Source organism: Sorex fumeus, unplaced genomic scaffold (assembly GCF_029834395.1).
Source record: "Sorex fumeus unplaced genomic scaffold, SorFum_2.1 ptg000264l, whole genome shotgun sequence".
NCBI classification, from domain to species: domain Eukaryota; kingdom Metazoa; phylum Chordata; class Mammalia; order Eulipotyphla; family Soricidae; genus Sorex; species Sorex fumeus.
In genome coordinates, this window is record NW_026606321.1 from 4,432,771 (window position 1) to 4,449,751 (window position 16,981).

General features: G+C 46.7%; 1 protein-coding gene across 8 annotated transcripts in view; it reads left to right on the forward strand.

The window, feature by feature from the left end:
* CTNND2 (catenin delta 2) overlaps nucleotides 1–16,981 on the forward strand; it is a 958,285-nt gene that overhangs the window by 909,454 nt on the left and 31,850 nt on the right. For all 8 annotated transcript variants that reach the window (XM_056109040.1, XM_056109043.1, XM_056109042.1 and 5 more), the window contains 2 exons: nucleotides 3,634–3,844; nucleotides 9,883–9,967. In XM_056109040.1, coding sequence (XP_055965015.1) covers nucleotides 3,634–3,844; nucleotides 9,883–9,967 — 296 coding nt within the window. The remainder of the gene's footprint in view (nucleotides 1–3,633; nucleotides 3,845–9,882; nucleotides 9,968–16,981) is intronic.

Below are 16,981 nucleotides of genomic sequence, written 5' to 3' on the forward strand. Positions count from 1 at the left end.
TAGATAAAATTTCAAATGGATCATGAGGCTCCAATGACTAATAAAGTGACTCCTCACCATCTGTGTCCCAAGCAAAGCCTCGCTGGCTGTCCTTTGTCCAAGCTCACTTCTCCTGTTGCCTCATGTTCTAGGTACCTACCAATGCCCTCGAGGTGTCTGCTTATGAGGAAGAGAATTTTTAGGCTCTTCTTGGCACCCAGATTTCACATGCAGATATGACTCTAGTATGAGAAACAACTTTTCTCTGCAGCGTGAAAGGCTAAAACAACTGTGTGCTCCTTCGAAGCATTTCCAGACCATGGCAAGAGGTTTTGTGTTGCTATCATTTCACTTATTTTTCTCCATTTAGAGGGCCAGAAGTGTAGATTAAAAGTCCTCCCTCCCCCTCGTCATGCTAACACCTAGGCTATGTGAACTATTCATGATCAGTGTTGGAAATATTAGAAATAAAATCATCCAGTGCATTTCTTGATGACTGTAGGTTCAATACAGCAGTGACTTCTGTCCTTTTCCATGTTGCTGGGGAACGGTCGGGGATGGACCGAGGGGTGGGTGTGAAGAGGCTGTGCATCAGGAGATGCTGTACTATCTGTTAGGGGACACCTGGTATCTCACTCGGGGTGCTGGGAAGCGACCTGGGATGGAAACATACCTTTTTCATCTGTCTGCTGCACTGTTTTTATTTTTTTTTATTATTGAAGCACCATGAGATATAGTTACAAAACTTTCATGTTTGAGTTTTAGTCATACAATGATCGAACACCCATCCCTCCACCAGTGCACATTCTCTGCCAACAATGTCCCTGGTATACCTCACCCCTTTACAACCGTCCCCCTGCCTCCATGGCAGACAATCTCCCCCATACTCTCTCTCTATGTTTGGGCATCATGGTTTGCAATACAGATACTGAGAGGTTATCACGTTTGGTCCGTTATCTACTTTCAGCACACATCTCCCATTCTGAACGATCCTCCAACCATCATTGTCTTAGTAATCCCTTCTCTATCCCAGCTGCCTTCTCCCCCAACTCATGAAACAGGCTTCTAACTATGGAACAATATTCCTATTCCTGCCCCTTGTGTCTACTGTCCTTGGGTGTCAGTCTCATGTTATTTTATGTTCCACAAATGAGTGCAGTCATTCTGTGTCAGTCCCTCTCTTTCTGACTCATTTCACTTAGCACGATACTCTCCATGACCATCCACTTGCAGTGTTTTTTAAATGGTGAAATCAAGAAAAACTTTAAAATCCTTCTGCCATGACCTTTCTTTCTCCTTTTTTTTTTAAAAAAAAGAAAACTTTTACCCTTGACAATGTTTGAGGCCAGCCACTGTCTCCTATGGAGTTGAGTGTGTGAGGGGCCCTGTATGCAGCAATTAGAATCCTTTCAGCTCTTTCTTCCAACCCTTTCCTTAGGAAGAAAAGGGGAAAAGAATGAGCCCATCCCTCTCATGCCAGTGGGATCCAGGTTTGTCTAACAATGCTTCCAGGGGCTTTATGAAGGTAGAAAGTCACCCAAATGCTGGACTTGACCAGTCAACTCTTAGACAGAATTGAGTTAATGGAAGTACATACAGAAAGTTGCTCAGAGAGCTATCCAGGAACACAAAAAAATCTTCTCATGTTTTTTTTTTAATTCTGAAATAACATTTAAAAAACAATGATGCTACCTTGCGCTGGGGGAGTCAGGGTGGGAGGTGTTCGTGCAACCATTTTGGTCTTTTAATTGAGTCACTGTGAGATACACAGTTACAAAGCTGTTCATGATTGGGTTTCATCATACAGTGTTCCAACACCCGTCCCTCCGCCAGTGTACATTTCCCACCACCCTTGTCCCCAGTTTCTCTTTCACCCCCACCCCCCTCCCCACAGCCTGCCTTTATGGCAGGCACTTTTCTTTCTCTCTCCTTCTTTTGGATTATGGTTTCTGCAGTCATTTCTGTTACACTCCCAGAGATCAAGTCAATGATCACTTTCCTCTTGCAGAAATTTAGATGTCAGTGTACTTCGTTTTTGTCCCAGCTAAAATAAGCTAATTAAACACCGAATAAGAGCAAATACCAAAACTACAAGGACCTATTTTATTTATTACTGCCTAGGGTTGAGTTAGTATGTCTCCCCCTACAGGGGGTGGGTGAGGGGGGCCAGCTATCTCCTTATCTCCAGGCACCATGCAAGAGAATCAGAAAGAGGCTTTCCGAGATGTGGATAGAAGGAAAAGCATACCTCAAAGACGTTTTTTGTCACTAACTAAGTATGACTGATTAGGAGATGAAAGACAGGAAGTCTTTAACTTTGGACAGATGCCATAGCCAGCGAAGAAAATTTAAAGCAACCAACTAGGTTACAGACACCCAGATACTTAGTTCAAGAGGTAAATTAATGGAACTGAAGTACAGAATTGAAAACTGCAGGTGGGATGAATTAATTGTCTTGCAGGGTTATTGGTGATGCCTAAAGCATTTTGGATACCAAAATTGGCCCATAAAAATGTCATTATAATTGCCTTTATCTTGGGAGGGGTGTGATTAATGATGATAAAGTGAATTGAAAAAAACAAAATTGGATTTTTTTTCTCATGTGAAGAAAAGCATATCAGATTAGTATTATGTTCCATGGTGGAACCATAGAGTAAAAGTCCATCAGAGAGAGGGAAACCGCTCATCAAGGTACCCTCGTTCAAAAGAGTCCTAGTGGAATATTGCCCTTAAATTTTCTGTTCCTCCTTTGAGTGTTCTCTTCACTGTGTTGGGCCAGAACCCATAAGTCTTGTGTGCGAGAGTCCACATTTGACTCTCAGTTGTTAAACAGAGCAAGTCCCAGGGTAGCTCTGGTTGAGCCATTTTTGAGCTCCTTTTAGATACCCTGCATTTTCCTGCCTTCTGTGACTAGGAATCCGGTATTTATTGAGTTCCATGTCCTGGTAATCCCATGTATCACGTGCTTTCCATACCTCCAGTCACTTCCTCTTTTGATGCATCCCGTAACGTGGGGTAGCACTATTGCTCTCTTTCCTCTCCTCTTGCATTTGTCATTGTTACGATGACAGGGTGGAGACATTCAACTGCTGTGCACTGGAAATACACACACACTTGTGGTGTTGGCTCACAAGCAGCAGTGTCCCCAGCATCTAGCTCGGCCGGTGGGCGGTGAGGGGGATTGAACTCCTGCCTCCGGCCTGCAGACCCTCTACTAGCTGAGCCCCATCTCAGGACCACCCCTCCCCCTTATCGTTCTTAATGTATGGATTTTAAAGCTGGTGTCAGGCGAACTGGAGAGACATAGGTCAGCAGGTAAGGGGCTTGTCTTGCATGTGACCAATCCAGGTTTGATCGCCAGCATCATATATGGTCGCCAAAGCCCCTCCAGTCGTGTTTCTGAGCGCATCTATGCTGTTGGTGGGAGGCATGAAGTAACTTGCCCAGAGAGCCAAACCCGGCTCTGTCATTAGCAGCAGTCCCATAGTCCACCTGGAGAGGCCCCAGCGCTCCGCTGATGCAGTGTGTCGCAGTTACACTGGGAAAGACCCTCTGTGTGCACCGATATGGGGTCCTTGTTTCTGCCTACCTCCTCCTGCCTCTTCCTCCCTTTCAACCCCCTTTCAACTCTTCCTCCCTTTTCCCCCCCCAAAGGCAAATACGCCATGAGAGACCTAGTGCACCGGCTTCCAGGCGGGAACAACAGCAACAATGCTGGGAGCAAGGCCATGTCCGATGACACGGTGACAGCCGTGTGCTGCACCCTGCACGAAGTCATCACCAAGAACATGGAGAACGCCAAGGCCTTACGGGATGCGGGCGGCATCGAGAAGCTGGTGGGCATCTCCAAGAGCAAAGGAGACAAGTAAGTCAGGGGTACCTTCATGTCACACGGCCCAGCCAGGATGTCTCTGCATGGTGACAGAGTTCCCGGGTCTCAGCCTGGTCGCTACTAGGGGACTCCACTGCATGTCGCTGGAAAGCTTTGATCTGGGGATCAGAACCAAGGAAGCAACTCACCAATTCTAGGCTTCTGGCCACCCAGGGAAAGTTGGGATGACTGGGCATTTCCATTGGGTCAGTAGCTCACGATTTAGTGACTCCCGTGATGCCAGTACAAGAGACTGGGCCATCTCAGGTGCAGAAATGAGGGTGTTCTGCCAACTGAGAGAGACAGCAGCTTTGCCTGGATATGGCTGGGTGCTCTGGGGGTGAGGAGAGGTCTCTCTATAGTTGTAAGTAGGTGTTAGACACTGTTGGGTTGGACTGTTTTTGCTCTGAGTCACCCCTGCTCTGCGGAGCATGGTGGCATGTGGGGAGGAAGTGTGAAGGAGTCAGAAACTCATGCCCGTCCAGCACCCTCCCATCAAGTTGTGGGTGTGGGTGAATAATCTCCCAAGTCCCTAGGCCTTGACTTCCCACATATAAAGCAGGAAGGAGCACCTGAAGTCTATTCCCGATGTGGAAAAGGAGAGTCCTGTGAAGGCTGAGGGTGAAGCTCCCAGGCAAACGGGGCGGGTGGGTGGCGAGGAAGGACACCAGACACAAGGCCCCACTCAGCGACAGCACAGACCCAAGTAGGAAAACTCTAGTTTCCACTTAAAATTCTCTGGCATCTGACTATGCACAACCGAAAACTCTCTTCTCAAGCCAAGCAAGCTGTCAGTCGCACAGAAACACCCACCAACCTTAATTAAATTTCCACTCCCAGAAACGCCTGGCTGTAATCAAATCTGACTCCAAGGGTAAACCTTTTGTTCATGAGGGTCAACTCCCCCACACCCGCCCGGTTCCTTCTCACCCAAAGACTAGCCAAGGTTTCTTTTGTTCTTCCAGACTCTGAGGAATGCACTTGGAGACTTCTTAAAGCTCCTTTCTTATTTTGTTTAATTTGGGATTGTACCATTGTTTTCTAAGAGAGATTTCAGAGCTTCCATTTAAAGCACCAAGACCTCCACGTAGGCTCAATCAGCAAAGGGGTGGCAGGATTTGAATACTTTTCTCTGTGAAATATCAACTCTGGGGACTTCAGTAATCAGTGTGGGGAGTTTGAATTATACCTGATGGTATTTTTATTAACAATAAAGTGCTGTTTTTTTCCTTCGAGGGAAAAAACCAAGTATTTTCTTCTTCCAATAGCTTTAGTAAACCTTTGGAATTTCTTGTTGAGGTGCTCATCTGTTTTGAGCTTGAAAAGCTTAATAAAGTAGCTTTTGAAGCAAACATGAAAATATCAATGCCCCAAAGCACACCTCATATTTGCTTTTATTTATGGACATTGAAAGAATCAAGGGTTTTTTGTAATGTAAAATTAACAAGCCTTGGGCTGAGTTGGCCAGTATCTCTTCCTTCCAACTTGTGAACATCTCTTCCACAGTAAACATCACGAAAGGGACCTTGCTAAGGAAAGATGCTTTCATCAAACCACTTTATTCATCCTACAGTCAGGGAAATGTACTTGGTGAAGCAGAATAAAAAGTCATTTGAGAAAGTCATCAATGAAATAGCACACACCCACGGATATTGAGGGGAGAGAGAGAAGGGGGTACAGTGGTAATCTCTGTGGTGTTTGATTTATGGGCATGAGGAACCATTGTGAACAGCACTGTAAGCCACAAAATATCAATAAAATATCTTTTAAAAAAATAATAATGTACACCAAGAAAATGGTCCTGCTAGGTCTGAATCAGTCTTGACCTCCGCTTTCGGTAATCTCAGAAATGTCCTTCAGTGTGACTGAAAATTTCTTTAAGAAATAGTCATTCACTTCATCCCTTACCTTTTCTACTAATATTAACTCCCAGGAATTAACAAGTTTAATAAGAAACGTGGAGGTGGGTTGAGTCAAGCATCAGCCCAGTTCCAATTCTCCTGCTTAGTCGGTCCTATCCATTATTTCATAGACTCTGTCACTTTCTCATCCAGTGACTAATTAGGGTTGAAAGCAAGCAGACCCTGGTAGCTGCAGGCAGCCTCATTTCTCATCTGCACCTTAGTGTGGTCATTACTTGTCATTGCTCTTAGTGCAAGATCCACCCGGGAGAGGCAGCCCTTGTCTGGCACCAAACTCAACATGTATCTCTCAATTCAGCCACATTCCCATGGCCTTCTAGACATATTTCAGTCGAATAAAAATTCTTTATTAGAAACAGAACCTTTGGGAGTCAGATGATTCAGAGAAATAGAACTTTGCTCAAGTAAGTTCATAAAATGTAGGACCAGAGAGATCAGACGGGTTAAGACACTTGCCTTGTCTGCAGCTGACCCTGGTTCCATCTGAGGTACCACAGTGGCCCTCCAGGCTCCACCAGGGGTGACTCCTGAACACTGGGCCAGGAGTAAGTCCCAATCACAGCTAGATGTAGCCCCAAAGCAACAAATTGCAAGATGCTGACATCCCTACATTGATTTTAAAAATTGCTAACAGAGGACAGAGCGGACAAGGCACTTGCCTCACATGAAGCCAACCAGATTCAATCCCCAGCACCTCATGCAGTTCCCCGAGCTTGCCAGGAATGATCCCTGAGTGCAGAGTCAGAAGTAAGCCCAACTGGGTGTAGGCCAACAAAATGTTTATTTACAGAAAGCCTGGTTTTAAAAATATGAAATTGGGGAGCAGAGAGAGAGCACAGTGAATCAGACATTTGCCTAGATTGTCTCCAATCCGGGTTCAATCCCTGGCTCCACATAGAGTCTCCCAAGCCCCACCGGGAGCTAGCCCTCAATATCGCTGGGTGTGGCCCCAAACCAAAATAAATGACAAGTAAGTATATGAAATATGAAGTACTAGGATAACAGCAGGCATGAAAATAAACCTAGTGAGGATTCTCTGTTTTGATTTTACACATTCTGTTTCTAAACACACAGGAGCTGAAATAGACCTTCCTGTCAGGGGAGCAGAGTAGTGAGTTGCTGTTCGCAGCCTGTTTGAATGCAGTCTTGGTTATACAACCACTGGGACCCTTGTTTGGGGTCCTTCTTTGGGAGGGCCTTGTTGGACACCCACCGTTACTTACCCCAACTGAAACCTTCAGCCAGTCACAGTTTGACCAGTCTGTGGAAGAAGATCAGAAGCATAGTGATCAATGGCTCCTACAGGAGACTTATATGTACCTTTATGAAGCCATCGTAGCTTATATTATTCCTTCCACGTGATTTTAAACATCTGTTGTGGACATTATGTCACATCCATCTGTTTCAACCATGCTTTTTCCCCCTAATTTTAACAGTTATGTCAGGAGTAGTGTGGAATGTGTCTCTGTAGTTTGTCATCAGACAGGAAAGCCATTAACAGTCTCAACGGTTCCTTGTCAGTGGGAGCCCTGTGTTGTGGCTGAGGTTATAATCACTTGTCGCATTAGAAGCATTCTGTTGTTCAAGTCCTTCAATCAGTAGTTACAGTTTTTCAAGTACAAGTTGCTATGGCATCCGTCTACTGAATAGAATTAAAATAAAAGTCTACTGAATAAATCAAAATAAAAAGACCTTCATGCATTATTACAAGACCGTGATGTATTGGCATTTTAATTGAGAGGTTAAATCCTATTATTCATTCCACATTCATAGTCTCTTTCTTTTATGAACTAAACGGGAAGTTAAAAAAAATTACACTGTCAGAGGAATTTTTGCATACTAAATGTATTTCAGCTAACCATCACCACCTGAATATCAATAGATGTTTCTCTGAAGTTCCATCACTCTGGCCATGGACAAACATTTAGTTATCAATAGCAAAGTACTGAAAAATATTTCCTCTTTGCTCAGCATTGAAGAGAGAAGAATAAAATGTTGCTATATCATTATCCATAAAAACTCTAAACCTCTGTAAATTAAAGGTATTTACTAGTATAGACTAAGAAAGCAACATAAATTGTATTATCATTTACCAAGTGCTGTCTAATATTGCCCAAAAGGAAACATGCATATTACTTAAGGAGAGCTCATCTTTTATAGAGAAATTCTGAAAGTTAGAAGAATTTTAATTTTTTTTCTTTTTTAAAGTTCACTACAGTGCGGCACCACATACAATTTTCCAAGCACTGCCCAAGTGACCTCCCTTCTCGAAGAACAAAACCAGGAGTGATTATAACCTCAGCCACAACATAGGGCTCCTACTGAAAGCTTCTGAGTGCTGCCAGGCATGACCCAACCCACCCCCAAAAATATAATATCAAATAGCCAGATTTCCAAATGCATCAAAATTTAGTGCCGTTTCAGTGGTATAAGCAGCAGAGTGACTGTAACCCTTACTATAAGTAGTTGGATAAAGAAAACTTAAACTTGGTTGGTCTCTCTTGCAAGTGCCCAAATCCAGAAAAACAACAATAATTGAATGCCCCATACAATGGCATCCCATTATTACATCACAAATACATGTACTCACAGAAGCTGTTACCACTGGTTCTCAAATCCTACCTCAACCTGAACCCACCCAACTATTTTCTCTCTTTTTATCAAAGCTTTTTTCTATCTTCTCTCCTTTTTTTAAATCAAAGCTCATTTTATTTATATATGTCTCTTGGAGAGCTACCAAGAGTATGACACCCATGCATGCTGCAGAGCTTGGCAAGCTACCTGTGGCGTACTTATATGCCAAAAACAGTAACAATAACAGGTCTCATTCCCCTAAACCTGAAAGAGCCTCCAATATGTTGAGAAAGATGAGTCAGGAAAGGCTGCTAAAATCTCAGGGCTGGGACAAATGGAGAAATTACCTGAGGAGCCCACTCAAGTAAATCAATGAACAACAGGATGACAGTGATACAGTGATTTTATTTTAGAGGAACTGTGATCTCAGTTCAGATATTCTCCTCAGGGGACCAATCACACACACACACACTCACACACACACACACACACACACACACACACACGCGCGCGCACCTGTCAGGGGTATGCGTTCCATCAGTACCTGCCCCACCTGTTACATCCTCTCAAGCTGCAGGGGTCCCCATTGCATAGCCCAGCAGTGGACAAGCAGCATCCCTGATCTTGTCAGTCATGGCATCTCAAACCTTGGCCATATCCACCTGTGTGTATGCAGGACTCATGTCTCATCTATCAGGGGCAGTTGAGCAGCCTGGCCAGACCACATGGTTCCCAAGAGATGATAATGTTCATTGCTGAGTTCTTTCTAGAAGAAATGTGACTGGCTTGAGACAAGTCATGGGGTCAGCAGCAGCCACTGGCCGCTTAGGACACAGAATCCAATGCTATGTTCGTCGTGGCCCTCACCTCTAGCCAAAGCGTGATGGAATTAAATCTGTGTGGACTGTTTGGCTCGGGTCTGTTTGCAGATGCTGACTGCTACTGCACCAGCAAGATAAGATGTGGATCTAGAGTTCTGTAGGGCTTTGGAGCCCATGGCTCACAAAAATGATCAAAGTCACATTGAAGGGTGTGTGTTGCCATGGGTCTCTTCGGGGTACCGAGGACAGGCTTCAGCTGAACTGAGCCTCCGACCTGCACTCACATATGTCCCTCTGTACAGTGTCAGCAAGCCTGTATGCCACTGTACCTCCGCCTCCCACTCAGCATCTACTCAGACTTCCCCAGGTCTGTGGAACCTGCATTGTGTGTTCTTGTGTTGGTGGGGGGAGGGGGAGGAGCACCCTGATTCTTCTCACAGGGACTGCACGACTCAGCCATTACACCCTAGAATCCAGCCTCTCCCCACCCTCTTACCTGTGTCCTGCCCTCTTATCCCCTCTCCTTGCCCAAGGAGAGCACCTTCCCCACGAAATACTCCCCTCTCTCCAAGTGTGGTGCTGAGAACTGGGTGAGAAGGGTTGAGCCAGCACTGGGGTCCCCTTTCCTAAGGCTGTCAGGGACCAAACAAGCTACCAGCATGTGTCAGAAGCCTGCTCACCACCTGACTTGTCTGTCTTTCCCCCCCACAACCAGACACTCTCCAAAAGTGGTCAAGGCTGCATCTCAGGTCCTCAACAGCATGTGGCAGTACCGAGATCTGAGGAGTCTCTACAAAAAGGTAAGGTTGGCGTGAGCACCGGGTGCCTGGTCCACACCAGCCTGGGGCCGCGGCATCTGGCTGGAAGAAGACACATCTTAGGTGTAGAGGGCATATGTCCCATTCCCAAAGGACAGAGCAAACCAGAATGGCTGCAGAAACTCCAGGAAGGGGTCAACTCCTGGTGCTCTGTGTCCAGTCAGCCCTGGGACTTTGGGATACACAGAGCCCCACTGAAGATGTTTCCCTTCAGCTGTCTTACAGAGGTGGAAATAAACAGTTTTTCTGCCATCTCTAGATTGTCCACTAGACAGAAACTTAATGAACTGAGAGTGTGTGTAAAAATTGAATGCGACCGCCCCAGGGGCAGCGGGGAGTTGTGAAGAGACGGAAATGAGGTCAAGGCTGCCCGTTCCCACCCGCACACCCCCCAGCAGGCATTTGTATCCTGCTCCTCAAAGGCCTCTTCACCCATGAGAGATTTCACAGGAGAACTCTAAGGAGAAAAAAAATGCCACAGCAAGAAATTTTGTTCCCTCAGCTCAGCTCCAGAGACTGTGTAGTCAGGGTCGGTATGTAACGGGGCTCTCTGGGGGGCAGGGGAGGATGACAGCGCTCCCAGAAATGGGGACCCGGATGCTGTCAGAGCAGAGCAGCCCGGGTGGGTGGTTGTCCTAAGCGGGGCCCTCGCTTGGTTGGGGTGAACACACAGGCAGAGAGCATCGGGGAGCAGCGGTTGGAAGGGAAAGGGGCAGGGGCAGACGGTACCCTTCAAGGGTCAGAAGACCTGGGCTCCCCCTCCCAGGCCCACAGGAAAAGCACTTTGGAGGGAGGGAGCCAAAGCCCTAACCCCTCATTCCCAAGGACCTGCTACCCACAGGAGTGGTGCCCTCTTGCCTGAGGGAAAGATTGTCTTTCCTCAGCCAGAGGAGGGAAGGAATACTTAATCCCCTTGCTCTGGAGGGAGAGTCTATTTTTAGGGTTCCCCAAGGCCCTTTTGTCTCCCAGAAGCATCGGTGACTTTAAGTTAATAAAACTTACTTTATAGTCAGTTCCTCGACTCCTTAAAGAGAGTCCTCATTTGTAGAACGGCGGATGTTTGAGCTGAATCTGAGAATGGCCGAATTAAGCATGGAGAAGCATTCTAGACCTTTCCTGAGTATTCTGCATGCTAAGGGAAGTCCCTTGTGAGAAATATTGGTGGGTGCCTCTCTGGTTTGGCTGGAAATTCGCATTCCAGTATCCCTACTAAGTTTCAGCTTAGCCTCTTCCAAGGGCCCCATTAAACTCACCCAGTAAAAGGCAGCTCTGCTAAACAGACTGCCTGATCTGAAGAAAACGTGCTGTAAGTGAACTGATTGTCCCAAATGGGTGGTTCATGGACTCAGAAGTAGACACCCTCGCCTTCCCCTGATGACACCCTCCCGCAGATGCCTTTGCTCTGCTCCGTCTTCTCTGCCTACGTGCATTACAGGGAAACTGCTTTTGGAGGCTCAGTGGTAGAGTTTCCGTCCAAGTTTTGTTGTTGTTTTTCGATGTTGGTAGTAGATTTCAGAAAAAGTCATCTCTTCTTATTTCTATGAAAAAGGCAAAGGTGTTGACAGGAACTTAATGGAGCTCAGACTCCAGAGCTGAAGGTCACTTCAAATGTGTGTCCAGAGAGGAGATTCAGAGGATGGGCTTGGGAAGCTGTCTTGAGGTGCGTGATTGACCCACAAGTTTGCAATACTGAGATAGATCTGTTCTTAATACCTTTGCAAGTATGTACTTGGGACATTGAATGAGGACACCATGCTCAGTATCACACGTGCAGCTACCAGTGAATCTCTAAGTTAAAACGTAAAAAAAAAAAAAAAATAGTTTTTCCTTCTTGAAAGTCCTTTTCTGAGAAAACCTTAGGATTTTTATTGTTCTTCATTGACAGTTTTCTTGCCACTACAAACAGGCCTGATCCATATCTTTTCATTATTAATACTTCAAATCCATTAAACACCTGTTCTGTTATAAACTCAGAGAGAGAAGAATTCCTTAGAGAAGAAAATAGCTTGTACTGGTCAGAATGTGATAAGGAACAATTCTTGGTCTTCTTATTTTTTTTTAAATTTTAATCTGCATGTTTGCTGGATGAATTAAGGGCAGAAAACTGTCAAGCAAACTCTTGAAGAGTTTACAGTATTTGCATGAATGAAGAGGTAAGGACATCCTGGAAGAAAAAATGGAAATAAAAATAAACATGGCACCTTTTGAGACAGAATATGAGACCATCTGTCATTTTGTTTCTCTGAAGTTCCAGGCACAGACAGCAGATCTTCTTTCCTCTGCTCAACAACTTTATTTTGCTTGGAGAAAAACATGCTCACTGAATCAGAATGTTCTTCTCTCTGGGGGTGTTGACCAGTATGAAACCATATTTGATTCCTGTTGCATTATGAGCTGAAACGTCGTCTTAGGCTCTGAAAGTTCAGCCCCAGTGAGAATGAGACGTCTGCTTTCTCCCCCTGAGGGGAGCAAGTCATCCTGGCAGATTGCTCCAATGCTTGGGCTAAATAACGCATCACTTTATTGTCAGCCAGGCTTTAAGTTTAGATAACCACAAATGCAACTTTAAAATTCTTTATCATCCACAGCATAGCAGAGGATGTTCTGCGAAAGAAAAGAAAATCAACTGTAGGAACAGGGTTGATGGAGGGATCAAGGAGAAACAGGAAATCAACAATCTTAGCCTGTTTGAATCTTGGTACAATAAACAAGGTCACTGACAGAAGGGGATGCTTTAGTCTGACTATGGTGGGGGATTTTTGGGGAAATTGGTTTCAGAAGAAGGAGGGCAGAGAAATTTAGAGGAGAGAACATAGACTTATAAACGTTACATAATGCCTGTATCTATTCAGCATCTCTAAGAAAGAGTGCCATTGATCAGGACATAGGCTGAGTCATTCAGGGAGAATTAAAAATAGGCAATATGGAGCCAGAGTGATAGCACAGTGAGGCCATTGCACGTGGATAACCCAGGTTCAACCCTCGGCATCCCATATGGTCTCCCAGGCACTGCCAGGAGTAATTCCTGAGTAAAGGGGCAGGAGTAACCTCTGAGCATTGCTGGGTATGACCCCAAAAGAAGAACATTGACATTTGGTGCAAATCACACTGGCAGATCTGTCTTTTCCTTCTGTGGAGCTGTACCTGGCCAGGCAGGTGGCCTGGGACCAGCAAGTGTTCCAGGACCCGTCTTGCTGCTTTCCTTTAGGTCAGGTGCTATCCTGACCCCCGTGGCAGATTCCTCGAACTCTCACCTCTCCCGCGAGGATGAGGTGAGTGAGAGGAACTGATGTCATGACTTCCGGTGATGCGGAAGTCACCAGACTTCTGTTCTCATCCCTGGACCAAGAACTAAGACATTCAACTGCCCCTGCCTGATCCGCATGGGAGGATGGGGAGGGATGGTGGCCCTGAGCTCTGCTCACACCCCATGGAAGAAGGGAATCAGGAGAGCTAGAACCATGGCGCAGTGGGTAGGGCGTTTTTCTTGCATGCGGCCGACCTGGGTTCAATTCTCAGCATCCCATATGGTCCCCCAAGCACCGCCAGGAGTAATTCCTGAGTGCATAGCCAGAAGTAACCCCTGTCCAGGTGTGACCCAAAAAAGCAACTAAATAAATAAATTTTTTTTTAAAAATGGGAAGGGAAATCAGGATTTTACTGAAAGAAGGATGGTGTCGGGCAAAGGGTCATTTCCTCCCACTGGAATATCTTGTAGCCATTGCATCCCCTGCCTGACGAGGCACAGCATTCCATCTTAGTGTGGTTCTTGTGTTTTTCTCAGAACCTATCCTTACTTGAATCAGATATCTCTTGACCTGCCTTTGCTGGTTCTGTTGAAGCAGTCTAATCTCTCTTCTCCACGATGACCTTGCGTGTGTTAAAGCTCATTATCCTGCCCCTACAGGTGAGCCCCAGACAGCTGTAATTGACCGGAACTTACCTGTATCTCTGTCTCTCCTGTCTCTATGCCCCTAACTGACCTGTATTTCTTCCCCCCTCACTTCTCTGTCCCTCTAACTGACCTCCATCCCTGTGCCTCTCGCCACTGCTATCCTTTTCCCCTTGTAGCATGCGCGTTTCCCGACTTACATTCCAGAGTGTTGCTTCCCAATAATAGGTTCCTCCGAGCCTGTTTCAAGCAGAGGAAGCATGAGATTACGCTTCCCTCATGCTGGACGCTCGAATGCTAATGAAGCTGAGAGCAAAGTCGCGTCTGAGAGGCTCTTCATACTATTTGCCAACGTACAAAAAACTCTGGACTTAGAGGACCTAGACTAAGTCGGGAGACGAAAAACAGGAGCAGAGCAGCGTGCCCTTGAGACCTCCCAGCTCGTCTGTGGCCGCATGACCTTCAGCAGTGAGTTCCTCATATATCCACCGGGTCTCACAGCTCAGAGACTTACTAAGATGTTTGGGGCTCAGTGATCTGAACTTGGTGAGCTACCCTGACTCACCCAGAGTCTCCGGCAAATGAAGACAATAAGGCAGTTATTGGATCTCCATCTGCTGAGCTTAGGCACTCCTGGGTTCCATGAGACCGTCCTCCTGTTTCACGTCTCCCAGTCTGTAACTTTCTCAACCCTGGCCTCAAAGAACCCTCCCATCCTCCCTGGAGACCTGGGATATCACTCCATCAGCCCCTTCCCTGTCAGCTCGGTAACAGGTTTACATGCCACTGGGTTGGAAAATTCTACTTCTGCCATGTTGTTCATAGGCAATGGGGCATCTGGGTCCAGGAATTCATTTCCTCATCGTCCTCCCCACCATCCTCTGGCTGCTCTACATAGTCTGTATTAGCAGCAGCAGCAGCAGCCACTGTGCCCTGCATTTTTTAGTTCCCTTTCTCCTGGTTTCTCTTCTACCCTTGCCCTTGGCTGGCTGGCCAGCATCTCCTTCCTGCTGTCTTTCTCCCAAGCAACTGTGCCTGTCAACTCTATGACATTTGCCTGTCAAGCTAAAGGGAAGTTAACTGACAAAGTCATGTTGAGATGAACCAGATCGCATGGAAGATGCTCTGGGGAAGCCAGTAAGAACAGTGAGGGCTGCACTGGTTTAGAGATGATTTGAAATCCTCGATTCCACATCAGTGCTGGCTTTCCACACGCAGCAGCTTGAGATGTACAAAGTAGCAGGGACATGCCCTGGAGCCCGTGGACAGAACTAGCATCATGGCCAGGCTAGCACAGGAAGATGCGCGTTCAAGCCTTGGCTTAGTAAGGAACGTGTTGTTTCCCAGCCAGAGGCTCTGCCCCGGTCTGTCTGCTTATGAATTGCTTATGGCATCATACTGGTTTTTGTTGCTCCTGTTACCTTTATCTTGGCTTCATTCTTTAATGACTTTTATTTATTTATTTATTTATTTTGCTTTTTGGGTCACACCTGGCAATGCACAGGAATTACTCCTGGCTCTGCACTCAGGAGTTACTCCTGGCGGTGCTCAGGGGACCATATGGGATGCTGGGAATCGAACCTGGATTGGCCGCATGCAAAGCAAACACCCTACCCGCTGTGCTATCTCTCCAGCCCCACTTTAATGATTTTTAAAAGCTGGTGCCTAAAAGTTTATCCTGCTTAATTATGAAGTAGGTGTGCATGTTTACATTTACAGAAAGTATTTGCCCCTCAAAGATTTTAGTTGTTGTTGTTTATTTTCTTCAAAGATCATTATCATTAAGTAAAAAATGAAGGTCAGCAATCCTCCATGTATGGGTTGGTTTTAATTTCTTAGTAGGAATTGCTGATCTCAAAGTTAATGTGAGGTGGTCTTTTCCAAATCCTCTGTGTTCGAGTCTAATCACGCGCGTTGCTCTGGAGTTTGTGGCCTAGGATGTACACAGCAGCTTTAAAGGTGTGAAATTCAGGGCTGGAGCCATAGTACAGTGGGGAGGGCGTTTGTCTTGCACACAACCAAGCCGGGTTCAATTCCCACCATCCCATATGGTCCCCCGAGCACCGCCAGGAGTGCATGAGCCAGGAGTAACCCCTGTGCATCTCCAGGTGTGACCCAAAAAGAAAAAAAAAATTTAAATAAAGGTGTGAAGTTCAAGATGGAAGGGTGACTCGAGATCCCTTCCACCTGGACGCCATGCACACAGCCATAGGGGGCTGTGTCACCCCCTAACATTTGCAAGGCGGAAGTGATCTTGCTTCCTACTTCCAGCCCCATCTTTCTGAGACCTCCACATCCACAGCTGTCTGGTGGCTTGACTCTCTTACAAACTTTAAACTCCTAAATTGCCAAAAGAAGAAGTCTTGCAAGACTTCCAGGCCCAGGGCCCCTGCCCTCTGGGCTGTTGCCTCTCCTTCCTGCATGCCCCCTTCCTGCCTTGGGAGTGCCCCCCGGAGGTTGAGGTTGTTCTTGTCTCACATGCAGCCTCTTCCCAGGTGCCTGCACTGTGCCGGAGGCCAGCTGCCACCTACACGAGCTGACCACAGTCTCTGCCTCTGTCTCACGTACTCAGAGACCCCCTCAAGGTCCTCCAGGGCACAGGAAAGGAAAGAAGGTCCCAAATGGTCATCTTTTCTGGAACCAGCTCTGGCTCCTCCATCTTCTGCTCTCTGCGCCACACAGCCCCCCACCCTGCTGAGCACCCTAAGAAGCCTGCCTGTGCACCCAGTCAACCTGCACCCCACATGCTCCTCCTTCCTCCCAAGGCCCAGCGGCCCCCTCTCTCTGGGTCCTTGTGAGCTTCCTCGCTGGGAAGGCTGGTGGGAAGCAAGAAGATCTCCAGCACACGTGTCACGGGTTGCTCCAGCCCTCAGGACAGCATCCAGGAGATTTTCCTGAGCAGCCTCAGGCCGGGCTCCTGCCCCTGGCTACCAGCTGCCCCTGCCTACATCCTTCCCAGCACACGCCCCAGCCTCTCCCCACCCCACCCGCAGAACCCCCTCCTCAAGGGTCCACTCTACCATCCCCCTCCTTGTCCCCTCTTCATCCTCCTTACTCCCCCCCTTCCTTTCCCAAAAATCTCTCTGACCTCTCCCGCGGGTCTG